The sequence below is a fragment of the Podarcis vaucheri genome (assembly GCF_965113315.1).
Source record: "Podarcis vaucheri genome assembly, chromosome: 7".
NCBI classification, from domain to species: domain Eukaryota; kingdom Metazoa; phylum Chordata; class Lepidosauria; order Squamata; family Lacertidae; genus Podarcis; species Podarcis vaucheri.
The window spans coordinates 10,273,053-10,299,348 of NC_138765.1; the positions used below are offsets into that span (position 1 = coordinate 10,273,053).

A 26,296-nucleotide genomic window follows, 5' to 3' on the forward strand; every position below is an offset into this window, starting at 1 on the left:
ATTATTATCTGGGTATGTGCTTTGCAACCAATAAATTTACACCTGTTTCTAGCTGTTTAAATTCCCCCGGGGAAATTATTTGGCGTAGATTTCAAAAACCGGAGAATAATAACTGGAGAAATTTAAGAAATGATGGTGAAGAATAACCATGGAGAGGTGTTATTGTTTGTCACTATGGCATGTATTTTTGTGTTTTTATACGGTAAACCGTCCTGCGATCTTCGAATGAAGAGCGGCACAGAAAATTTAAAAATAATAATTAAAACAATAGTAATAGATGTAGACCAGTTTCATTCTAGTGCAGAAAAGGCAGTTGGGGTGTTGATAAGTCATGAGGTAACATGACTTATAGCATCTTCTTGACTGTCAAAATTTAGAAATTTTTTTTCCTCTTTAAGTGAAAGCCTCTGATCAGATAGGAAAACACGTTTTGCCCCCAAACTATCTTTAGTCTTCCTTCTCTAGATATCTTATCTAAGGTGTTGAAAACCATATAACTGCCTGTCTGTCACTTTTTGTGTAGGTGTGTAGTTGTGTGTGTGTGTGTCACCATTCAGTTCCTTTCTTTGTTTACAAGGTCAACCCACACCTCTTAATTGGAAGGGAAGCTATTTGCAGGGACAAATAACTGTGTGTGAGGGAATTCTCTGCAAACTTGCCATTTGACTTTGCCTTGCTATAGATTTGAGAGCTGCTTGTTCTACCCCTTCTTCTTCTTCTTTGAATAACTTTATAGGGTTTTTTACAAATAAGGACCATAGGAATAATAAATGGTGGCAATAAATAGGCCAAGTCTCCTCACGTTTATGTTTGCAATAAATAGATTTGCAGCAACGCCTGCAACATAACGGGTTCGTGATTTGAACAATAGGTTCATGGGCCACGAATTGGTTTTAAGGAAAACAGGATAGAACAGAGATAAGGGCGGTGGGCTCCCTTTTCTATAACCTCTTCATTGTTTGCCTCTGGAGTTGGAAATCTAAAGCTGGAGGGATGCGGTTAAGGTGGGGAAAAGGAAAAAGCAGCGGGAGAGCTAGCCAAACAAAAGAGAGAAGAAGACTGTTAGCATCTTCCAAACCCATTATCATTAGTGATTGATTCCCTGATGGATTTAGGAACAAAGGAAGCCTGGGGAGGGGGAGTCTTCTGGTGGGACAGAGAAATGGTTCTCTTCGCTGTATCTCCCCCAGTACTGCGTGTGTCCCATAGCTATTTTTCCCAATTCCGGAAATGCATCCCAGAAAAATCTAGGTTGCACCTAAACCTCTGTGGATCCAGTTGCAGACCAGACTTCTGCTGATGCCAATGAGATTTTGAACTTCCTCGATTCCCCCTCCTGCCTTCTGTCCGTCTTTCTGATTCGCTATGTTAAAAGCAGAAGGAGAAAGGAAATTATAAAAGCTGTAGTTCTTCACGCAACACGTAGCTAAACTGCGGAACTGCCTTCCACAGGAAGCAGCCAGCGATGGCCGACAACCTGAATGGTTTTAAAAGAGGATTAGGCAAAGGAACGTAGAAAGGGATCCACGAGGGTCATCTAGTCCAACCCCCTGCAATGCAGGAATCTTTTGCCCAGTGTGGGACTCGAACCCACAACCCTGAGATTAGGAGTTTCACGCTCTACCAACGGAGCTAAAATCATGGGAAATAAGGCTTTCTCAGAGGCATCTCCTTAGCTGCTGCAAGATCAGGGCGCCGGACTTTTATTATGTCTGTTATTTCCCTTCTCACACTGAGAGTGGTATTCCAGGTTCCCAGCTATCCCTGTTTTGCAAATGCAGGAAGCTATGAACGACCAAGAGCGATGCCCTCAACGCTACTTCCGCCTGCCCATTGAAACCGTGACTTGAACCTGGGTCTCTCGGCTCTGCAACTGGGCACTCTTGCTACTCACTTGGCACCAGCGGGTTTTTCAGCTAAGGGGATATCTAGCCACCCAGTTTAGGATTTCACGGGCAGCCAGGGATTCTGGCTGCATACACAAGCATCCCAAATTCTGGGAATAGTAGTTTACCCTGGCAGAGATACAGCACCCTTAACAAACCACAGTTCCCGGGGTTCTTATTAGTGAGGGATTTGCTTTAAACGCCTGGCGTGTCTGCTGCCTCTTCTGTTAATTTCGGCAGTGAGACAGTGGTACCCATATAGGCCTTCGATAGCATCTTTCGTGGCGCCTCCTCCCGCCTTTGCTGAGATCCTTCTCCCTTTTCCTCCTGTTGAAGTGAGTCCTTCTCTAGGATAAGGACTGCAAAAATAGAGACCAGTGAATGGGGAGGATGCTCTGTTGGGCCATCTGCCCTGTTCTTTGGGGACAATGTGGCTTTCCTAGCCATGTCTGGATAAAGGTAAAGGGACCCCTGACCATTAGGTCCAGTCATGACCGACTCTGGGGTTGCGGCGCTCATCTCGCTTTACTGGCCGAGGGAGCCGGCGTACAACTTCTGGGTCATGTGGCCAGCATGACTAAGCTGCTTCTGACGAACCAGAGCAGTGAACTGAAACGCCGTTTACCTTCCCGCCGGAGCGGTACCTATTTATCTACTTGCACTTTGACATGCTTTCGAACTGCTAGGTGGGCAGGAGCAGGGACCGAGCAACGGGAGCTCACCCCGTCGCAGAGATTCGAACTGCCAACCTTCTGATCGGCAAGTCCTAGGCTCTGTGGTTTAACCCACAGCGCCACCCGCGTCCCTTTTCCTGGATAGAGGCATCCTTTTTTGGGAAAATGCTCTAGGCCCATTGTTTGTCTGCTTTGAGTACCGAAGGCCTTAGCTTTAGTCTGTGGCAACTCCAGGAAGGGCTGGGAGAAAAGCCATGCAGTAGTGGAAATATCAACAGTCACCGAAGAACTCGAGGCTAGAAAGTCCATGACTGGCTTACCGCCTTCAGGCTGAGAAGCAGACCTCCTGATTCCGTGTGGCTTCAGTGTCTACTTCCCTCTCCCTTTTTACCAGCCAGAGATAGCTCTTTACTACAAGGTAACCCAGATTTAGGGCAGTTTCTGTCACATTTTCAAATGCGCCAGGCTTTCCTCAGCACACGGAACCTGCACACGTCATATGCTCTCCTCTGTATCCTTTGGAAGACAGAAAAACCGAAATGAAAAACTGCAGCTTCTCTCCCACCTTGGCAGAGAAGTTTGTTTTCTTTGTCTTGTTGCAACCCATTCCTGCTCAGCATCTGTCCTTGGAAACCTCATTTAATCCATTCACAATTTACAGGCCCGCTTCTCATAAAACCATGACGGTTAAGCAAAACAAGCGATGTTAAAGTGCAGTTGGCAAATTCTGCCACCGCCAAACCACGCCTCAGGTTTCTTAATGGCAGAGAGAGGGAATACCACGAAACATTATCTAGTCTAGAGAGATAAAGCCTGGTCCCCAAACTGGCTTTACCAGAGCCGAAAAATTCAGAAGGATGTTGATGGAGGGTTGGTAGAATTTCAAAGAATTAGGCCCGTTGTTTTGTTGCACTGTTCTATCTTGTTCTCAACGTTGAGAAATGTGGAATTGCTTGCAATTTCATTTTGCTCCCTGATTTCAGGGTTGTAGGGTCTGTTGTGCTGGGCTACCATGCGGTGAGAGCAAAAGGCACTCTGCACATGCTCATCCTTACTTGTGGCGCAGCTGAGTCCTCATGCTGCGCCCTCGTGAGTCCTAACCAAGTCCTAAATATTATTTTCAAAAATTGGGGTGCCTGCCTTTCGTCTGAAGACCACAGGGCGGTTCACGGCATAAACATACAAAATGAGAACGCAGAATACATAATAAAGCAAAACCAAGAGAAAATACCCCCCTCCCAGCACATTTAAAAGGCCATAGTGTGTCACTCAGCCAAAGGCCTGGTTATAGGGAAACTTCGCCTGCCTCCTAAACATATTTAATGAAGGTGCCAGCGAGTTTCCCTGTGGAGAACATTCCACAAACAAGGAGAATATACATATACACACTAGATTAAGAAGGCTAAGAGTTTCATCCCAAATTTAAATTGACAGGTAAATTAGTATAACAATAGTTAGCATATACATGGCACCGTATATTTCTCTCTCTCTCTCTCTCTCTCTCTCTCTGTGTGTGTGTGTGTGTGTGTGTGTGTGTATGTCATATTTACAATAATCCTGAAGGATTATCACCATGCTGTAGTGGACTGGGCAGGGGAGTGGATGAAATGAGGCGAAGGTAGGATTTGAACTCGTGACTTTCAGATTCATTCAGCCGCTACACCGCACAATGTTTTGTATATGTTTACACTCAGTTCCCTTAGAATTGTACGCTTCCTTTTTTGAAACAAACAAACAAACAAACAAACAAACAAACAAAAAGCCCCCCTCAGAAGTTTGAGGGGGGAAACTATTCTCAGGAGGAGGGAAGCAACAGAACTGCTGTATGTTGCAAAGCATTGGGTTCGAGAGGCCAAACTTCTACAAGAGGTGTGCAGAATCCTTCCCTGCCTCCAGAATCCTTCCCCCCTCCAAAAACCCCAGGCACCACTGTGAGTCCTTAATGTGTTGACTTAACCTGCTCATTTAGGTAATAATAGACCCTCAAAAGAATGGGCCTGATAGCCTATTGGTACCCATTACACCCCCCTTTTGAGTTGCTAAAATCCCAATCTTCCCCCCCCCACACACAAAAAACCCTCCAGCTTTCTCTGTATCATTACTGACTGTATGGTAATGTGCAATTCAAATTAAAAAGGGGGTGGGGGAAGTAGGCAGTATACAGAGTGGGGAAGAAAAAGGCACCCCATCCCATATCCAAAGTAGTTTATTTATTTATTCGGCTGCCAGTGAGGTTCTAGGCTTTGTAGGAAAGTCCTCCTTGCATGGACCACCTCTGGAGGGTTAGCCCAGAAGGACACCAGAAAGGTGTGGTGTCTTCTCTCGCTTGCCATTGGTCAACCTCTCTCTCCTCCCCACCTCTCCCTCCTTGGGGAGGCGGCCACTAAACTCCTGGTCTTGTCTGTCTTTGCCTCCTGGCCTCAGTTCCAGCTGCCCTTGGGTGCTGAGTGGAGGACCAGGGTGACTTAGGAGGCTTCCAGCCAGCCAGCCAGAAGCAAGAGCGAAGGGGCACTACCACCACCACCAGCAGAAGACCTCTCTCCCCAGCGAGATCTTTGGGGACTCCAACCTTCTGAGCATGATGTCCTACATCAAGCAACCACATTATGCAGTCAACGGCCTCACCTTGGCTGGGCCAGGCATGGACTTGCTACATTCGGCCGTCGGGTACCCCAGTAAGTGGATTTGCAAGATTCCCCCCCTTTTTTTGGTCAGTTTTCAGTTTTGGAGGAAACTTGGGCGATGGGCATCACTGGGTTGGTTCTTGGTAGGCAAAGGATGGAGAGACGTAACTGGGTTTTTCTTTTTTTCTATGAATTGAAACCAGTGGGTTATCGGGTAGCGAGGGAGAATTCAGGAAGTTGGCCAAATGTGGAAAAAAAGAGAACAGAAACTGCTTCCTGTTTGGTTTGGGGATCAAAACAAACCGAATGTGCAAATATTGAATTATATTATTGTGGATCGTGATAAATGTTCTTACTCTACTATTTATCAAATTGCATGTGTTTAAAGATGAAATGCCCCCAGTTTTTATATATAAATATAAATATAAATACTATTTTTATATTTAATTGTAAAATAAGTATATTTTAAAATAAGTATGTGTGTGTGTTAGTGTGGGTGTACACACACACACACACACACACATACCTATTTTACAATTAAATATAAAAATAGTTTTGGAGGTTCATATTCAGGTACTGAGACCATGATAAATTAAATGAATGAAAAATGTTTTCAAAAACATCACCAGTTTTGAGATGGTATTTCCAGTTTTTTTTTTTTTTGCATTCATAGATGCCATAAATTGCCTTCCCACCACCAGGGCAGATTTTGTTGAAAATGTGTTGAAAAACTTCTGCATTCCAGTTTGTTGAGGCATCAATTGGATATATATATATATATATATATATATATATATATATATATATATATAGTATTTGAGATTTTGATTTTGATATGTAGCAGCCGCTACATATTATTTTTTAAACCTATCATGTGGTTTACAAGTTCCAAAGGTTCCCTAGAAAGAGATCCATTTAAATGAGCCAGTTCATGCAGACATATTTGTGATCACAATGGGCAGGATTCAGCCAAAGTAAAGTCAATAATAATAATAATAATAATAATAATAATAATAATAATAATAATAATAATAATAATACTGCCCTTCATTCAAAGTTCTCAGGGTGCTCTTATAAAAGCCGTCATGTTATCTGGATCCTAGTTTGCTGTCCACGCCCCCCAAGCAAACAAACCCCAAGCAAACCACTGGATGTTCACAGATTCCTTGTGGATTACCCAAAAGTGCATTTTTGGACGTTGAAATAATTTAAACTTAAGGGCAACCCCTAAGTCAACAACTCCCTGCTCCCCTGCCTAGTTCAGGTGTTCTGGAGCAGGTTAAGAATCTTAAGCAACTAATAGCAGGACATAATTGTTTTTAGTGTTATAGACGCTAAACTTCATAGCAACATTGCCTAGTTAATGTCACAATAATTTTTTTATCCCAGACTGTTTCCAGGTGGAGGAAACCTTCCTAAATAAAGCTAGACCATCATTTCTGTCATGTGACCTGCTTCCAGTAGGCTGGGCAGCTTTTAAAAAACTTATATAATTGCGAAGAAAGAAGCAGGCAGGGTTATATCTAATGATCATTAGATTTTAATGCATCCCTAACTAGCTTTTAATATTGTTTTAAATTAGTGGAGAGTCCATATTCTTTTTTTGAGTCCGTTGACCAAGCCTCTTCTAGGTAGAAAATTGCTCCATGGCCCTTTTTGAAAACAGAAATTTATCCTCCTGTTTCCTTTTATGTCCTGCCTTTCCTCCATGGGGGTGAGGGGTGACCTGGACCAATAGAAAGAAGAGCAGGGGGGAATCCCTAGGAAGAGATCCCTTTAAACAATCCAATTCATCCAGACACGCTAGTGATCACAATGGGCAGGAACCAATTTGGTACAGTCTTCTATGCGGAGGAAAAAATTCCTGCAGTAATTATATGCCTGTGCCAGGAGGGGGGGAAATACCCTGCTCATCTTGAGAATTAAATTGCTTGCAAGGGGATCTGAGCAGGGGGAAACTAGACAATATCTTACTATAGGGAGGGGTGGTGGAGGAGGAGAACATCCATTGGGGTCCATCTAGGTTAGTGGTCAGCAACCTTTTTCAGCCAGGGGCCATTCCACCATCCCTCAGACCATGTGGGGGGGGCGGACTATATTATGAAAAAAATATATGAACAAATTCCTATGCCCCACAAATAACCCAGAGATGCATTTTAAATAAAAGCACACATTCTACTCATGTAAAAGCACCAGGCAGGCCCCACAATTAAACCAGAGATGCGTTTTAAATAAAAGGACACATTCTACTCATGTAAAAACATGCTGATTCCCGGACCGTCTGCGGGCTGGATTGAGAAGGCGATTGGGCCAGATCCGGCCCCCAGGCCTTAGGTTGCTGACCCCTGATCTAGGTCAGAGGTCAGTACTGCCCTACACTGACTGGCAGCCTTTTTCTAGGGCAGGGGTCAGCAACCTTTTTCAGCCGTGGGTCCCTCAGACCTTGTGGGGGGGCGGACTATATTTTTTTGGGGGGGAATGAACGAATTCCTATGCCCCACAAATAACCCAGAGATGCAGTGTTCTGTTGGAAGTCGCCCAGAGTGGCTGGGGAAACCCAGCCAGATGGACAGGGTATAAATAATAGATTATTATTATTATTATTATTATTATTATTATTATTATTATCATCATTCTTAAAAGAACACATTCTACTCATGTAAAAACACTCTGATTCCCGGACTGTCCACAGGCCAGATTTAGAACGCGATTGGGCCAGAGTAATTTAAATGAAAGTCAGGTGTATTCACAACCCTGGGAGGTTCATTTCCATATTTGCCCCAGGCCACCTAACGGATTTACTGAGAATCTGAGATGTAAAGCCATAGGCTTTGAGTACCCAAGGCCACATCTGCCCAGCTGAAAATGGGATGATCAGCTATTCAATTTGATTGTATTTTACATCCCTTCTTCTCAATAGACACTGGGATTGGGAGGGGTGGGGGCCTGTGGCTCTCCAGATGTTGTTGGACTATAAGTCCCATCTTCACTGGCCATGGCTGATGGGAGTTGGAGTACAACAAGGGTTGAGATCTAGATGACCTTTGGGTCCCTTCCAGCTCTTACAAATTCTGCGAAGAACCCAGAGGGCTGCCATTTCCCCATCCAAAGACTGCAAAGGGTCTTTCATTGGGTCATCCGCTTCCTTGGCAACCAATATCACTTTGGGTTAAAAAGAAAGAAAAGGCGTTAAGTTTGGGAATCGGTGGTTTCCATGTGAAGCAAACAGCTTTATCTCATCAGGGGGAATGAAGTGATAAGAGGGAGAACAACTAGATCTAATCAAGATAAGAGATAGCAAGAGATAACAGCATTTTGTGATTTCGGAGGTGGCCGCTGAAAATCTCTACCCCAAATAAGCTTAGCTTGGGTGAAAGGGAGCTGTCAAGTCAGGTGACCACTTGTCATGGTAAAGGCATCATGGGAAATATACAGGATGACGTCCAGCTACTCAAGGTAGACCAATCCGAAGGCAGCCCCGTATAGGGAAGTTGTTAATGTTTGGTATTTTATTGTGTTTTTAATATTCTGTTGGGAGCCGCCCAGAGTGGCTGGGACAACCCAGTCAGATGTGTGGCACATAAAATAATAATAATAATAATAATAATAATAATAATAATAATAATAATAGTAGTAGTAGTAGTAGTAATAGTGGCTTTCCACCTTCTCTCCCCACCTTGGTATTTAATTTATTTATTTTCAAAATGTATACATTGCTTTTTTTAAAAAACAACAACCAACCCAACCACCTCCAAGCAGCTTATTATGGGATGCCCTTCGCTGGCTGTTTCTCTCAGCAACTGCTGGTGGGGCTTTCGTGCAAGCCAGTTGCTGTGTACAGAATCGGAGAATTGTAGAAGTGGAAGGGACCCCCAGAGTCATCTAGTCCAACCCCCTGCCCACATTTGTCCCTGGGTGGGCTCAAATAGTTAACAGCAAGACCTACTGTGCTACAGTAATTATTATTATTATTACTATTATTATATTACTTCGCCCATCTGGCTGGGTTGCCTCAGCCACTCTGGGCGGCTTCCAACACACATAAGAATTATAATAAAACATTAATAGTAACCATCTGATCCAGTATGAAATGTCACAATAGCTTTATAATAAACTACTTCTAAATAACAACAACAACAACAACAACAACAACAACAACAACAATAATAATAATAATAATAATAATAATAATAATAATAATAATAATAATAATTTATTTATACCCCGCCCATCTGGCTGGGATTCCCCAGCCACTCTGGGTGGCTTCCCAAAAAATATTAAAATACTGTAATACATCAAACATTAAAAGCTTCCCAAATAAGTGCAAAGTATCCCTGAGAAGAAGCCCAGCTCTTTCTTCCAGTTTGGCAACGTGGTGCTTTTGAGCTGCCCAGTTGCTGGAAATCCCTGCAGCCTCCCTTCTCAGCCTGGGGTCTCCAGCTGTTGCTGGCCTCCCCTCATCCCCAGCCAGAATGACCTACAGTCAGGGGTGGTAGGATTTGGGATGCAGCAACCTCTGGGGACTCGGTGTTGGGAAAGGCGGTGGAGGGAAAGTGGCTTAGATGCTCCTCAGGAGGAATTCCTCAGTCAGAAGATCCTGCAATGGCCGGCAGGATTTCCCTGAAGAGAGGCAGTGTGGTGTAGTGGTTATAGTGCTTGACCAGGACTGGGGAGACCCCACTTCAAAGACCCCCCTGAGCCACCAGGCTCCCTGGCTAACTTTAGGCCACTCACTGCCTGTCACCCCAAGCACATGGTGGCTTTGAGGATGATGATAATAATAATAATAATATACTCCACCCATCTAGATAAAATGGGGGGAGAGGGAGATTCTTCAGCTCCTTGGAGTCAGGGTGGTGTGGTGGTTAGAGCAGCCTTTCCCAACATTTCCAGATGTTATTGGACTACAACTCCCATCATCCCTGACCTGCTGGCTAGAGATAATGGGAGTTGTAGTCCAACAACATCTGGCGATCCCAGGTTGAGAAAGGCTGGGTTGGTAGTGTGTGAGACTAGGGCTTCTCAGAGTCCCAGGAAGCTAGGATTTCATTGCAGTTCTGGCGGGTTAACTATTCACAAGAGAATAACATATTCTCCACTAAATTGCAGTGGGTGTTTTATATATATACAGTAATACACACACACACACACACACACACACACACTCCAGAGGGAGAGCCCAGTTAGTCTGTTGCAATTACACAAACACACACAATCCCTCTGGGAAAATACACAATTATTGTATTTTAATTTTTTGTTGGAAGCCGCCCAGAGTGGCTGGGGAAACCCAGCCAGATGGACAGGGTATAAATAAATAGGTTGTTGTAGTTGTAGTTGTTGTTTTCCCAGGCCCTTTTAGTGGACTGGCTAAGTTTGGGAGCTGCCAAGTTAAAATTTCTTCTTCCACCATCTCTCAGCTTCAGCCCCTCCTCTGAACACTGGCTTGTTGTAACCATTCCTCAGTTGATCTATGGGGTGACACTAGGAACAGAACAATTAGCTCTTTTCCAAAGGGAAGTTCCTCTGTGGGCTCAGAAGATATCTTCTAGACATTCTCCCAGACCCACCACTCTGCATGCTTTGTATAGAGAAAGAGCTAAGGTTCAATACTTGTCCCTTGAAAAAGAAGCTGGAAGTCTCTCGCTTGGAACTCCCACAATGGCAGCAAATTTGCTGTATCGGGTGAGATGATGTGGGGTTTTGTGTTCCAGTGAAGTAACGTTTACATTTAAAAATTAAAGTTTGCGTTTAGAAATTGATATTTTTATAGCTTCTTGGAGAGTTCAGTTGGTAGAACACAAGGCTCTTAATCTCAGGGTCGTGGGCTTGGGCAAAAGATCCCTGAATTTCAGCGGGTTGGGCTAGATGACTCGCGGGGTCCCTTCTGTAGTTCTATAACCTTAAATAACTTACCTCTATGTGAATGCTATAAACACATGGAATGAATGGGTAGGAGGAAGGGGGAACAGAGGGCTCTTTTGAGTTGGACAGTTTTATGAGTATTTGCTACTGAAAAGGCACAAATAAAAGTATTCTTAAAAAGAGCTGTCATGAAGCAGAGACATTGGTCCTATAAATCAGCCAACTCCCTAGGCACGAAGGATACCGAAAGACTGCTAGCATTGGAGACAACCGTACCTCCAGTGGGAGGAAGTTCCACAGACAGGGTGCCATAACAAGGGAGGCCCTGCTCTGAGTTGCGCCTTAAGATCTACAAGCAGGGCATGCCTTGCAGAGCTTAAGGTGCAGGCTGGCAAATAATGGTAGAGGCCTTCCTTTAAAAACCCAGCACCTTAAATTGGGCCTGATAGCAAACAGACAGCCAAGCGTGGCTCTTTTACGACGTGCAAGATATGCTGCTAGTTTCCGGTGCTTCTCCAGAACTTAGCAGCCACAATCTGTACCAGCTGCAGCCTCCAGAGCACTGTCAAAGGCACATAGAGGTTTATTATTATTATTATTATTATTATTATTATTATTATTATTATTATAAGATTTTTTTGTTTTACAGAAATATGTGTAATGTCTCTCGTATTTTTTCCATGTAACATTTTTACAAATCAGTTTAAAGGCACATAGAGTTGTGCATCTTATCGTCGTTGTGGTTATTGCTGTTATTTTTTAAAATACAGTGGTACCTCAGGTTACATACACTTCAGGTTACATACGCTTCAGATTACAGACTCCGCTAACCCAGAAATAGTGCTTCAGGTTAAGAACTTTGCTTCAGGATGAGAACAGAAATTGTGCTTCGGGGGTGCGGCGGCAGCAGGAGGCCCCATTAGCTAAACTGGTGCTTCAGGTTAAGAACAGTTTCAGGTTAAGTACAGACCTTCGGAACTAATTAAGTACTTAACCCGAGGTACCACTGTAACATTCTGGCTGTTGTTCTTTAAATGCAGAGAATGAACTGAACCGACCCACATGTATGAAGAGGGTCACATGATGAGATATGTAACTTTCCCTGAATCCAGATCTCTCCTCTTATTTTTTTAGCCACCCCGCGGAAACAGAGGCGCGAGCGCACGACCTTCACGCGAGCCCAGCTGGATATCTTGGAGGCTCTCTTCGCCAAGACCCGCTACCCAGACATCTTCATGCGCGAGGAAGTGGCTCTGAAGATCAATCTTCCTGAATCCAGAGTTCAGGTGGGGCTCCGCTGGGGAGGGGGCGAAGGGCAGCAGGCCGAGACAGGCACAGGGGCCGGGAGACTCGAACCGGGAGCGAGGTGTCTTGCTTTCTGAACACCCTGGCAGTGCGCACATGCTCTCAGCTGCACTTATGTGCCAGCATTACGGGTGGCCAAAGGGGACCTGTAAGAAAATAAAGGAATTTTGGGATGTAATTTATAATGAGCTCAAAATAATGATAAAGGATAAAGGGACCCCTGACCATTAGGTCCAGTCGCGAACGACTCTGGGGTTGTGGCGCTCATCTCGCTTTATTGGCCGAGGGAGCCGGCGTACAGCTTCTGGGTCATGCGGCCAGCATGACTGACCCGCTTCTGGCGAACCAGAGCAGCACACGGAAACACCGTTTACCTTCCTGCTGGAGCGGTACCTATTTATCTACTTGCACTTTGACGTGCTTTCGAACTGCTAGGTGGGCAGGAGCAGGGACTGAGCAACAGGAGCTCACCCCGTCGCGGGGATTCGAACCACCGACCTTCCGATCGGCAAGTCCTAGGCTCTGTGGTTTAACCCACAGCACCACCCGTGTCCCTTTAATGATCAAGGTATCCTTCATTAAAAAAACCTGGAGGCTTTCCTCCTGGGGATATTAGGCCCAGGCATACCAAAAATGCGAGAGAAATATTATTGTATTCCATGGTAGCTGCAAGAATATTAATCGCTACGAATTGGAAAGCTGGAGTGGTTTCTAAAAAGAAACCTGAGTGCTCATTGGAGGCAGAGGTCCTCATATACACTCAGAGTAGACCTATTGGCATGAATGGCCATGTTCCATTTCAATAGGTCTACCCCGAGTGCAGCTACAAGGATTCAACCCCATGCATTTCATAGAATCGTAGAATTGGAAGTCATATAGTCCAACCCCCTTCAATGCAGAAATCTTGAACCCACAGCCCTGAGATTAAGAGTCTCCTGCTGTACCGACTGAGCTATTCATTTAAAACACTCACTCTATCAAAAGCATCATGGGCTGTCTGTGCAAAGAATCCTGGGAACTGTAGTTTGTTGGGGGTGTTGGTCCAAGGCGCCTTAAACTACAGTTCCCATGGTTCTTTGGGAGAAGACATGACTCTTAAAGTGAGAGTGCTTTCAGTGTGTGGTGTGGATGTGTTCAAAAAGGTCCCATGATTTTTCTTCTTCTTCTTCTTTCTTTCTTTTCTTTTCTTTTTATTTTTTAAATTTTTTTTTTGATCCCATGATTTTTAGGCGTCGGTGTGTGGTTTTGTGTGCATGTAGAGTGCCCTCTGGTGGGAGCACACATTGTTCCTGTCACATCCTATTAGGCATCTCTCCCTCAGGAGGCCATCCCACAATAGGCCACTAAGCCTCTGAGACCTCCCTTTCTGCCGAGGCACACTGCACTCAAATCTCTGCCACAGTCTGGCCATATTTGTATCCTGGCTGCCATCTTTCCTTGTAGCAGTTCACAGGTACTTTGCAAAGAAAATGGAGGCCAAGAGCAAACTCCCATCCTAGTTTGCTTTAACATGCTCCATTCACATAGGTGCCTGCGCATTATCCCAAGTCAGGGAGTGGGGATGGAAGGTTGAAGCAGCCGTCTTATAGCATAGGGTTGCCATGTTTCAAGAAGTGGGAAAAATCCGGACACAAAAGTTGATGAGCTTTTTCTCCTGCAAAATCTCCCCAAAATTGGGAAATTCCAGACACCCGGCAGCCCTATATTATAAAAACCCATTATTGGGTTGCAGGAAACTTCCTGTTATAGCAGAGGAGCCTAGGACCCATGTACCTACGGGACGGCCTCTCCTGGTATGCCCCGCGGAGGACCTTAAGGTTCACAAATGACAACATTTTGGAAGTGGTTAGATTGGTCTCAGCTAGGGCCAGGGCCTTTTCAGTACTGGCCCCGACTTGGTGGAACGCTCTGTCGCAATAGACTAGGGCCCTGTGGGACTTGACGCCTTTCCACAGGGCCTGCAAGACAGCTGTTCTGCCTGGCCTTTGGTTTGACCCTTATGTTTCCCTCCCCTTATGGTTTTGATTTATGGGCTACTTTTAAAATGAGGCTGCTTTTTAAATTGCATTTTAACCTGTATTTTAAATTGGGATTTTTGTTTGTTTTGTTCCCCCCCATTATGTTTCTGTTGTAATTTTACTGGTGTTAGCCACCCTGAGCCCGGGGGGTATAAATTTATTATTATTATTATTATTATTATTATTATTATTATTATTATTATTATTAAATTGAAACACAGACAGGATGTGCCAAAGGTGTTGACATTTGGCCCTCCGGATGTTGCCAAACGACAACTCCCATCAGCCCCAACAGTGCCAGCAAAAACAAGGCCAAAAACAAACTCCCCACACCCAATTTCCTGGAACCCTTTCTCGCGTTTATAAACTTCTCCAATGTTACCAGCTCGGGCTCCTCCTATGAACTTCTGAATCCTCCGCCTCGTGTTCCGTTGAAATGGTTCCCGGGGAAACGCCGACCCTTACTTTTGGTCCCCCCCCCCAGCTCATCCTTTCTTGCCTTCCCTCCCCGCAGGTGTGGTTCAAGAACCGCCGAGCCAAGTGCCGCCAGCAGCAGCAGCAGAGCAGCGGACAAGCTAAAGCCCGGCCTGCCAAGAAGAAGACCTCTCCGGCCCGGGAGACCAGCTCTGAGACCAGCACCAACGGGCAGTACAGCCCTCCGCCGGCTGGCACCACGGTGACGCCCAGCTCCAGCGCAAGCGCCACTGTCTCCATCTGGAGCCCGGCCTCCATCTCCCCGATCCCGGACCCCCTTTCCTCCTCCACAACCCCTTGCATGCAGCGCTCCACTGCCTACCCCATGACTTACACGCAGGCTCCCGGCTACACACAGACCTACGCCGGTTCTACCTCCTACTTCAGCGGCCTCGACTGCAGCTCCTACCTGTCTCCCATGCACCCGCAGCTCTCCGCGCCGGGGGCCGCGCTGAGCCCCATCACCACCCCAACCATGGGCAGCCACCTGAGCCAGTCGCCGGCCTCCCTCTCCAGCCAGGGCTACGGCACGGCCGGCCTGGGGTTCAGCTCTGTGGATTGCCTAGACTACAAGGACCAAGCCGCCTCCTGGAAGCTCAACTTCAACGCCACCGACTGCTTGGATTACAAAGATCAGAGCTCCTGGAAGTTCCAGGTCTTGTGAAAGAGTCTCCATCCTTCCTTTGCAGAGCATCCTGGGACAACCTCTTCTGTCCAAGCTCGACATTGAGACCCCTGGCTGCTTCTCTTTTCCCCCTCTCCCCCCTTCTTCTTTCTTTAAGAGGAGGCGTTCTTCTCCTCGCCAGCATTGCACGTACTGTAGCATTGCTTTGTTTTTCTGCGCTGTTTTCGGAATCGCCCTCATCCGGCAACGAGGCAGATCCGTCCGGATGTTAGGAACTCGTGTACAGCCTTCGTTTCACACGCCCCGGGCCTTGGACGTGTCATTCCTTCGGATTCTTGGCCTGGACTCAGTGACTTGACAGCTCATGAAACCCTCGCAACAACTGGGGTGGCATTTGGAACCTCTCTCCTGGAAGTAGACCGAGACTGGAAGCAACACCAGAAGATCAGAGGTTGTCGGAGTTTTCACAGGGCGTGTTAGAGGTGCCACGGCAGAGGCAAAAGTTTTCAAGAGAGCCACGTTTTTAGAAGCCAGGTTGCTTTCTCAAATGATAATTTTAACGACAACAACAAACTGGGTTAGCAGAGACAGGGGCAAGCATCAGCTCACAGTTTGGTCCATCCTTTTTCCTAATGGAAACGAGCAATTCCAGCACCATGGACTTAAGCACATGCTCCATATCCCTGAGCATCAAGAGGTTTTATTTCGGCCCATTCCCTCCTGCCTGAAGTGTAGTGCATTGCTCAAGTCGACACCAGCAAGCCGGCACTCTGGTTTGGCGGGGTTTGATTGTTTCGTTGTTTTCAGAGCCAGTTCAAGACATTTTGCCACCTGAGGACAAAGGGGAAGATGGTGCCTCTCGTCCAATTTCCACGTACAGAAAGCCAAGCAGACCGGCAGTCAAATCTTGCTTCGACACTGGCGACTGGCTCCCCTGCGCTTGAGAGCGGCAGGCTCTGCCTGCAGGACAGCCGCAAAACACCTGCGGCTTTTATCTACTCCCCACCCCTTAGCATTGGCTGCCTGAGTCAGCTGCTGCATTCTGTCTCATGGTAGGGCCGGCTCTGTTTCTTCTTTTTCCCCCTGCTCTGTGCTTTATGGTGAGAGTATACCAACATCAGGCATCTGAAACCTTTCCCCCCCCCCCTGTTTCTGCTTTTGGGACTCCTCATTAACCTCTGACCCTCCCATTGCAGACAGTATTGCTCACTTCACATTCCTATGCATGTCTAGTCAGAAGTAATTAATCAGGTAGCTCAATAGATATTTTTTTAAAAAACAACTTTTGATAAACTAAAAAAAGTGCTCTAGTATTTTTTAAAAATACTTTTAATTCAATGAATTATAAAAGCTGCAGAGAACAATGGGTATCTTAGAAGAGGCATCTCCCCCCCCCCCTTACACACTGGAAGAGGGAATGTCTCTTCTCAGATGATAATAATAAATCATGATTTTTTAATTTATATCCCACCCCTCTGGCTGGGTTTCCCCAGCCACTCTGGGCGGCTTACAACATGTATAAAAACATGTATAAAAACACAACAATCAAACATTTTTTAAAAAATCCTATACAATCAACAAACCAATAATTGGAATAGAAACCAATAACAACAACAATTATAATACAATAATAACAGTTTACCCAACTGTTGTACCCAACTGACACATGAACATCACCTAAAAAGCAAAGTGTGCTTTTTTGCTTCAGAACTACTGAAATTTGGTCAACGAATCAATTTGTTGACGAAAACACATTGTCTAGAATTTCTTTAATCAGGTGACAGCTGATTAATATTTTAAAAGCTTGCATACGAGTAGCAGAGGAAGATATGTAGATGGTGCTTGGTAATGTTTTGCCTGCCATGTTTCCAGGATCTCCTCTTACACAAAGGCAAGTTTCTAGTCCCTCTGGTTGTGGAGAAAGCTTGGGAACGACTCCCTTTCCATCCACACTTGAGCCTGCTTCACTTAAGGGGATGCCGTGTCCATCACAGAGAGAAGGACATCTCCCTTTCTGGCTAGACTGAGATCTAGCCTCATGGGACTTCCCCAAACATAAAGTCAAGGAGGTGGGTAGCAGATTCACCAACAGAAAACAAACAGCTTAAAAGTACGGCAGTGCCTCTGCCGTAAATCTCATAGGACCTCACCTAGTTTGTTCCCGACAACCTAGGAAAAGCCATGCGTTCTGTAATGTAATGGCCCAGTTTTATGGAACTTTTTTCCAGTTGATGTCAGACAGGTCCCCTTCCATGTTGGAACTTCCCAAATACTTTTTAAAAAATAAAAATTCCAGGAGAGTTTTAACTGACTTCTGATTTTTACGTTCATCGAGGGTTTTTTGGTACACCGCTTAGAGACATTTGTGATTAAGCGGTATGTAAATTATTAATAATAATAATAATAATAATAATGGCTGTTGCTGCTGCTCTGCTTCCTCATCCTAGCTCATCTCTGCATTTTACAAAAACAGATTGTTATTTTTGTAGTTAGGAAAGTGCACTGGAGGGGTGAAAATGATTTAATGCAAAAGCCCCGCAAGCAAATCGGGATTTCTGCTCCATGACTCGTAACCATCCCCACAAACAGATCAGAACAATTGTTCGATAAAGACCAGGCCTAGTTAAAGCTCCGCATAAGCTTTGTGTGTGATTTGCTAATCAGGGCAAATGGCTAATAACTAGGCCTTCTGGGAGAGTCTGAAATCTTTCCTATCCCTGGACACCCAGGATTTGAATCTGGGACCTTTTGGATGTGAACAAAAATAATCTACTACTGACCTGTGGGTGTATATTTTGTGAATTTTGTTGGATCCTTTGGTACTTTGGATAGCACCAAAATTCCTTTCAGTGCTCAATCTTTTATATCCTGTACAACATGAAATAGTTAACGCAGGATAAATTTTAACTAGACGAGAAATGTGGGCTGAGGCTTAACTTTTCCAGCATCTGATTTCATCTGGGGTGGGGTGGGAAAATAAAGTGTTTAAACAGTTCAATAAGCATTTGTAAATAATATGATTACTCCGCTTCCCTTAAAAACAAAAATTGCAATGGGTTTTTAAATTTTAGAAAGTTCTATTTTGTAAATGATATTCAACATTTTTTTAGTCTAGGTTTCTTAGCTGTAATACCTTCTTCTTTCTCTTTTTTTAAAAAAAGAAACGACAACATCCTCTTGCTGTAGATGAGAAGCATTCCCATGGAAGTTGTTCTGTCAGTGGTTTTCTCTATTTATTACTTAGTTTGTGATGAGCAATTTCCTGTACAGTTACCAAAACAAAACAAAAAAAGATTGTTGGTGGTTTTAAAAAAATATAAAATATTAAAATGTAAAAAAAAAAAACAAAATAGGTGAAAAGGAACAGTGGCTCTGTGTGATTTTTGTTGTTGATGATTTCAGCTGCTACTTAAAACAATAAATTCTGCGAAATTAGGGCGATTGCTGGGGTCTGCAGGCTAGAATTGAAGATTTAGTGTGGTAGAATCCAGGATGGAGACAGGAGCCCTACAAGAATTTAAAACCAAACAGTTTCTGCAAATGCTTGGAAGTGGCATGTCAGAAAATTAGGTCAATAGATTCTACCCTGTCTATATTCACATACATTTTTCTGTCCATCTAATATTTATTGAGCGGGGGGGGGGGACTTAAAGGAGAATTTCTTGTTAAATGCATTTCAGAATAGTTTGCAGAACAAAAATAGAACCTTTCCTTTTTTTAAAAAAGCGCAGTTTTGGAGATAATTCTGATGATTTTGAGTGGCGTGCTTCCATCTCTAGGGATTTCTTCGCAACCAAACTCCACATTGCATTGTGCTGAGAAAAAGCACCTGTTCGTTCCTTCATGGCAGCCAATAAAATGAGACTTAACAGAACCAAAGGAGATGTTCGTTGACAAAGAAGCATCCTCCCAGGTCTCTATGTGCGTACACAGTTTTGAACACAGAATTTTGGTGCAGAATTGGAGGCTGGAGGCAGGTTTTTGTTTTTCCCAGAGAGCTGAAAGCACTCTGGAAGTGGGATGGCTGATGGTAGTCTAAACACACCTCCGATTTGTGTGTCTGGTTTGGCAGGTTTTGTATTTTTACAAGCTGCAAAATGTGTTTTGACCAAAGTTGACAGTGGAGCAAAAGATGGTAGCTGGAGTAGATAAGCAATAGTTTTAAAAGTCGCTTGAGAGAGGGGCTTTGCCTCGCATGGTGCACACACACAATCAGTAATTTATGTCTGATCCAAAGGGTTTTTAAAGCATCTGAAACCTGCCAAACCTGTTTGCCGGAGCAACCAACTCTCTTTCAAATCACCTTACAATCTCTAACAAAAGGGGTCAGTCCCCAGCCTTGGTTCCTCCAGATCATGGGTAGGCAAACTAAGGCCCAGGGGCTGGATCCGGCCCAATAGCCTTCTTAATCCAAGCCACTTCCTATTCTTTTTTTTTAAAAAAAATTATAGGCCACCAAGGGCAACTCCCATTCTATCATAAAAACGTAATGGGTTTTTTAAAAGACTATTAATCTCAAGGTTATGGATTCGAGTCCCACGTTGAGCAAAAAGATTCCTGTATTGTGCTAGATGCCTTGCAACTATGATTTTATGTGTACAGTGGTACCTCGGGTTAAGTACTTAATTCATTCTGGAGGTCCGTTCTTAACCTGAAACTGTTCTTAACCTGAAGCACCACTTTAGCTAATGGGGCCTCCCGCTGCTGCCGCTATTTCTGGGTTAGTGGAGTATGCAACCTGAAGCGTATGTAACCCGAGGTACCACTGTATATTAGCCAGAGCCTCTTGGATAGGATCATGCCTGCTGGATAGCTTTAGCATACTTGGGAATCGAAAAGTTTTGTGTCTCTTTTTTGTAGGAAATCCATACTTTTCTGTGCCATCAGCAATTCCCATTTTCTGTGTTCTGTGATGCCGGCAGCAGTGCCAGCAGCAATTATGAAGAAGGCCGGCTGAAATGAATAACGGAGACTAATGTCACCACCAGCAGAGCTATATTTTGTCAACGCAGCTCTCTTTTTCTTTAAAAAAAGGCCATTCCAGAAAAATGAGGGTGCAGCTTTCTCCATCCGGGTTCCCTTTACACGAGCTTCCAATTTCAAATGCTGGGTGTGCGATGCCCCAGCTTTCCAGAAAGTCTTCCTGTCGTCCGGACTTGGTAACCGACCCCAGTGCACACTTGCCATTTGTTATTTTTGCTTATCTAATTTAGCAAATGCCCCAATCCTCTTAAGGCCGCTGCTCTCGCCCTCCCTCCCTCCACCCCCCCCCACCCTCCCACTGCACAGATTGGTAACTGAATTAGAAGGGATTATGGGACCCACTAAGGATGACAAATTGGTTCTTCGATGCTGGGTGACAGCTGCCCAGGGTGGCGCTGCCAGCCGAGTCGCCCTGGGTAACCTCCTTTAATTAAACAGGACTTGGGACCGTGCGCTGTGGGGAAGGCGGGGCTTAAAACAGGAAAGGTTGTTGGAGGACCACGGGGACAACTGAAGCGGCCCCTTGGCCTAAATGCTCCTATTGCAAAGTAGGGCGGAAGCAGCTGCACAGACGTCGCGGTTTCTCATAACCCTCGTGCAAACCATTTCCGGTGAAAATCATGTTTTGAGTTGATATCTTTGGAGTTATTTTTATGATGGGCTTCTATAGCATCAGCACACGAGGTGCTTTACTGAGGAGCATTGGCCAAAATTACAGGTCTCTGCCCCGAGGAAAATACAGTGAAAAAGCTGGTGCAGATGTTGGTATTGTACTGGTGGCTTCTTGCTCCCATAAACATCTATTCATAATAATAATAATAATAATAATAATTTTATGCCTCGCCTAGCAGGACTCAAGGCGGCTTACAGATAAAAATAAGAACCACGGGGAACATACAACCATTAAAAACAAACAGTAATAGAATTTTAAACTCTACACGTATATAAAATCTTGAGTGGTAGTATGATATCTGCAGACTCTGGGAAGATCCTAATAATAACGGTAACAATAACAACGCTAATAATTACCATGTGACCTTTCATGATTCCCTCACTTGACATGCGAAGAGAATTGCTTTCTTTAAAAACAAAATAGTTGAAAAGATCTGTAGCAATTATGCTGTGATCTCAGTCACTGCATGTTGCTGTTTTAAAGTGTGCACCTAGATTATTTTTCCTAACTGTCTTAATGAGTCCGCAGTTAGCCCTGTTGGGTTTGCATGTCACAGAAGAACAGAGTTTCTCTGTCCCTTATTCGCACATGCAAACCAGGATGATGCTGGAATCAAGGAACAATAAGACTCCAGACGAGGGCAGCTTCTTTTTTACAAAGCAAGAAATTGGGGTGGGGGAACAGGGGGAGAGAAATGCAGCAATTGTCTCAATCTTAAAATGGAGCGTTGGAAGAGGAGACCACAAACCTAAGCCCACTTAGATGGGAGCAAGCTCTGTGGAATTCAAGCAGCTATTACATTATTATTTGAAAATTCATCAAGGCGGCTTGCAGCATGTAAAACACAAAGAGTTCAGTCCATATATATATGTGTGTGTGTGTGTGTGTGTGTGTGTGTGTGTAAGATAATTTAAAATGTCAGCCGATCGTGGTTGGTTAAAAAGAAGATCTTGTGAAGGCCTGACTGGACACTGCAGTTTCCAGATGATGTTTGGACTCTTAATCAATTAAGGTCACCCAGGTTCTCTCCAGGTTTCAGGTTATACCTAGGGATCGGGGTGGGATTACACAATGCCAGATTCCCCATTTTTTAAAATTTGAAATCTAGTATTTCTTTAGATCTGTCTGAGTGGTCCAGTATGCCAAAGCAGAGAACAGCACATACCCTTTTTAATCTCAAACTGTTTACTTTCCAATTGCACCCAATAACCTGGCCCTTTAAGAGCAGCCAGACAGAAAGAAATTTGGCTCCTCTTAATCATTTTTCCATTCTTGTTTCTGCTTGTCCCCTGACCTCAGATGGCCAAATCCAAAGGGGTGCTGGGAGGCGTCCACAGCTTCAGTCATTATGGCTGAGCAAAGTAAATTGTTTTGTGGAACACAACTGTTCGGCGTTTTCTGTTTGTGAAAAACCTCCCTCTCAAAGATTGAGATGATAAATTGGCATGCAAAATTGCAATACAATTCAAACACAACCCTGACCTCCCCCTGCACTTGTTTTTTAAGCAGGGGTGTGTGTGGCAGGAAAGATATAAAAGATAATCTCTCTATTTGTGGCTCTCTCTCTCTGTGATATTGACATTTCAAGCTGTACATTTACAGCATCAATCTCCGCTTGAAATTCAAAAGGCGCAGCCTTTAAAAACATTGCTCTTTACCATTAACGGATTGAAAGTGCTATTGAGGAGTTTATTCACATTCCTACATACATAGAATCATAGAATCCTAGAGTTGGAAGAGACCACAAGGGCCATCGAGTCCAACCCCCTGCCAAGCAGGAAACACCACCAGAGCACTCCTGACATATGGTTGTCAAGTCTCTGCTTAAAGACCTCCAAAGTAGGAGACTCCACCACACTCCTTGGCAGCAAATTCCACTGTCGAACAGCTCTTACTGTCAGGAAGTTCTTCCTAATGTTTAGGTGGAATCTTCTTTCTTGTAGTTTGGATCCATTGCTCCGTGTCCGCTTCTCCGGAGCAGCAGAAAACAACCTTTCTCCCTCCTCTATGTGACATCCTTTTATATATTTGAACATGGCTATCATATCACCCCTTAACCTCCTCTTCTCCAGGCTAAACATGCCCAGCTCCCTTAGCCGTTCCTCATAAGGCATCGTTTCCAGGCCTTTGACCATACAAAGCTGAACTTATCAAAATTCCCTCTTCCAATCTACTGTGAAAACTCGGGTGCCTTGTCGGGTCACGGTTTCCTCACCCAGAGGAAAAGATTCGCTGGCGAAATGTCTGCGCTGCCAGGCTGCTGTTAAATGCAGAGGAGCAGGGGCAGAAGAAATGTTGGCAACCTAAAAACAAACGAAATCACTGGATGTATTCCCACAGAAACAGTAGCACAGGTGGGAGAAAAGACGAAGTCCTTCTACCTAGAATCATAGAATCATAGAATCATAGAGTTGGAAGAGACCACAAGGGCCATCGAGTCCAACCCCCTGCCAAGCAGGAAACACCATCAGAGCACTCCTGACATATGGTTGTCAACCCTCTGCTTAAAGACCTCCAAACACGGCTAGGACAGGTACAAAAGCCCCTTTGTCTCTCACACCTGGAAAACCCTTGTGAGCTGAGCTGAACAGGAGAGAAGACTTATTGTGGTAGTGAAAAGGTCTATGCAATCGCATCCCTTGCCAGATCGCCAGCCCAATAAATCCTACCGCAAAATACTGAGCGCGCTGCCAACACACTTCTGTTTCCAGGAAACAAAAGGGGCCAGGTCACATGGGCACTTACATCACGGCGGGGATTACGGCCCTAATGGATTTGAAATGTTCTAGGGCAGATTTAACGGTTAAAGGAAATAGATTCCCCAGCCCCCCTATACCAATTAATATACATTAAACTAGCTGAAATAAATGTGCCTGTTGCCAAACGGGAGGAAAACAAAACGACACCACACACACACACATACTGAACTATTCTGTAAGAAGTACCGGTAGGTTGATTTCCAAATTGAGAGGTCTGGGGGCTCCCTGGATCAAATGAATGCCGTTCCCTGTAAAATATTCCAAAACCTGATTTATTTGTTATTTCTTTATTGTTTTTATAGCCCACCTTTTCATCCAAGGAACTCAAGGGGGCCTACATAGTTTCCTCGCTCCTCATTTAATCCCCAGAAGAACCCTGTGAAGTAGCCTCAGAGGCATAGCTGTCAACTTTTCCCTTTTCTTGCGAGGAATCCTATTCAGAATAAGGGAATTTCCCTTACAAAAAGGGAAAAGTTGACAGCTATGCTCAGAGGAAGTGGCTGGCCCCCCATGTCGCCCGGCTGAGGGGGGTTCAGATCTGCAGGGCCCCACCATGCAATTGAAGCCCACCCAACACACAATCAAAGCACGTGACTTCCCCCAAATAATCCTGGGAATTGTAGTTTGTTCCTGGGAAATGTAGTTCCACCCGGCTGGTGGCAGGACCAGGAGTTTGCATCCAGTGAGAGTCTTAGGAAGAGGTGAGCGTTCGAAATGAAGCTTTTAATGCATTAAAGCCCCTTCCTAGTGGTACTTTTATTATGAGTATTTTCTGCAGCATTTTCCCGATAGGCTAAAATCTCAGCTGCAATGTATTAACTCCGCTTTGTAGTAATACTTTGTGCATGGTCGTTAATTTCCATGGGTCTACTCTGAGCAAGACTGGCATGGGACACGAGATCCGTGAGAACAAAAGCACAGCTTAAAATCAAGAAAACAGCAGCGCGAAAGCAAAGGTTTCAGGGAATACAAATAAAATGGGGCTCAGTCTTATTGGTCAGGGAGAGCCTGGGTAAATAAGAGATGTATTTTAAGGATTTCTGAAGTAATGGATGGTTGCTGCTTTCCACGCGGCAGAGGGAAGGGCCAGAAAGTCAGAGGCAGTACATTCTTCTGAATACAGTGGTACCTCGGGTTACATACGCTTACAGGTTACATACGCTTCAGGTTACAGACTCTGCTAACCCAGAAATATTACCTTGGGTTAAGAACTATGCTTCAGGATGAGAACAGAAATCGTGCGGCGGCGGTACAGCAGCAGCGGGAGGCCCCATTAGCTAAAGTGGTGCTTCAGGTTAAGAACAGTTTCAGGTTAAGAACCAGTGGCGTAGTGTGGGGGGTGCAGGGGGGGCCGGCCGCACCGGGCGCAACATCTGGGGGTTAGGGTTAGGGGGAGCAAATCCACAGGTTAGGGGGCGCAAATTACTTGCCTTGCCCCGGGTGCTGACAATCCCCGCTACGCCACTGTTAAGAACGGACCTACGGAACGAATTAAATACCTAACCCGAGGTACCACTGTACAGGTTTCCCACAGACATCTGATTGGCCACTAGGAGAACAAGATGCTGGAATAGATGGGGCCGTTGAGCTGGTCCAGGAGGTTCTTTTGATGCGATACTCTTGAAGCCTCTTCAACCATTCTGGAGAGGACCTGATTTCCAGAACCCTCACCATCTTTGTTAGGGTTGACGGCTCAGGAGTATCCCAGATCCAGAGATTTCAGGGCCCAGACCTGAGACCTAGGGGATGCAATGGAGGCAGCCCCTGGAGACGGAGGTTAATTGGGAGAGAACAGCCGAGGAAGGCAGGATCCCCACTTCATCCTGATCAGGGGTGCCAACTTGAATAAACTATTGGGTGGGCCCAGGTAAGCCCTGGCCTGCAGAACTGATCACAAAACATGGCTCACACACATCATTTGAATGGCAAGGCCCATAAACTGGGGGGGGGCTGCCCCCTCAAATATTTTATGGAGACGGACCTAGGAGATGGCTTCCATGACCCCATGTCTATGCTATATTTTGCAGCCAGCTTGTGCCCAGCTGAAACTTTCAAGCTACATGCACAGTCTTTTCAAATTATTAATTACAGTATTATCAATCAATCTTTATTACGGTCCAGAGACCCAACAAATCGTTACAAAGCAATGCACATTTCAAACAGCCTACCTCCAGGTTAAACAAGCATTTTGTTCAGACTTAAAGATAGGGATCATTGGTTCTTGCAACCACCGATAAAAGCGTCACCACTGCTAATGTTCTAGCGTTTGTCCGGTCTTCCAATAGGAACCTGACATAGTGAGCCTCTGATTTTTCCGGGAAAGGTACCAGCTAGGGTAGTATCAGTTCAGCCCTGGCTTGCTCATATTTCGCACAGTGCTGCAAAATATGTTTTATAGAATCGATGTCTTGAG

At 44.9% G+C, this 26,296-nt stretch overlaps 1 protein-coding gene across 1 annotated transcript in view; it reads left to right on the forward strand.

Annotated features, from left to right (window-relative positions):
• Positions 1–18,804, forward strand: part of LOC309536921 (homeobox protein otx5) — a 71,249-nt gene extending 52,445 nt beyond the window's left edge. The window contains exons 4-6 of the mRNA XM_082231322.1: positions 4,985–5,235; positions 12,181–12,332; positions 14,884–18,804. Of these exons, the coding sequence (XP_082087448.1) occupies positions 5,139–5,235; positions 12,181–12,332; positions 14,884–15,507 (873 nt within the window). The 5' untranslated portion in view covers positions 4,985–5,138 and the 3' untranslated portion in view covers positions 15,508–18,804. The remainder of the gene's footprint in view (positions 1–4,984; positions 5,236–12,180; positions 12,333–14,883) is intronic.
• Positions 18,805–26,296: the final 7,492 nt, after the last annotated feature.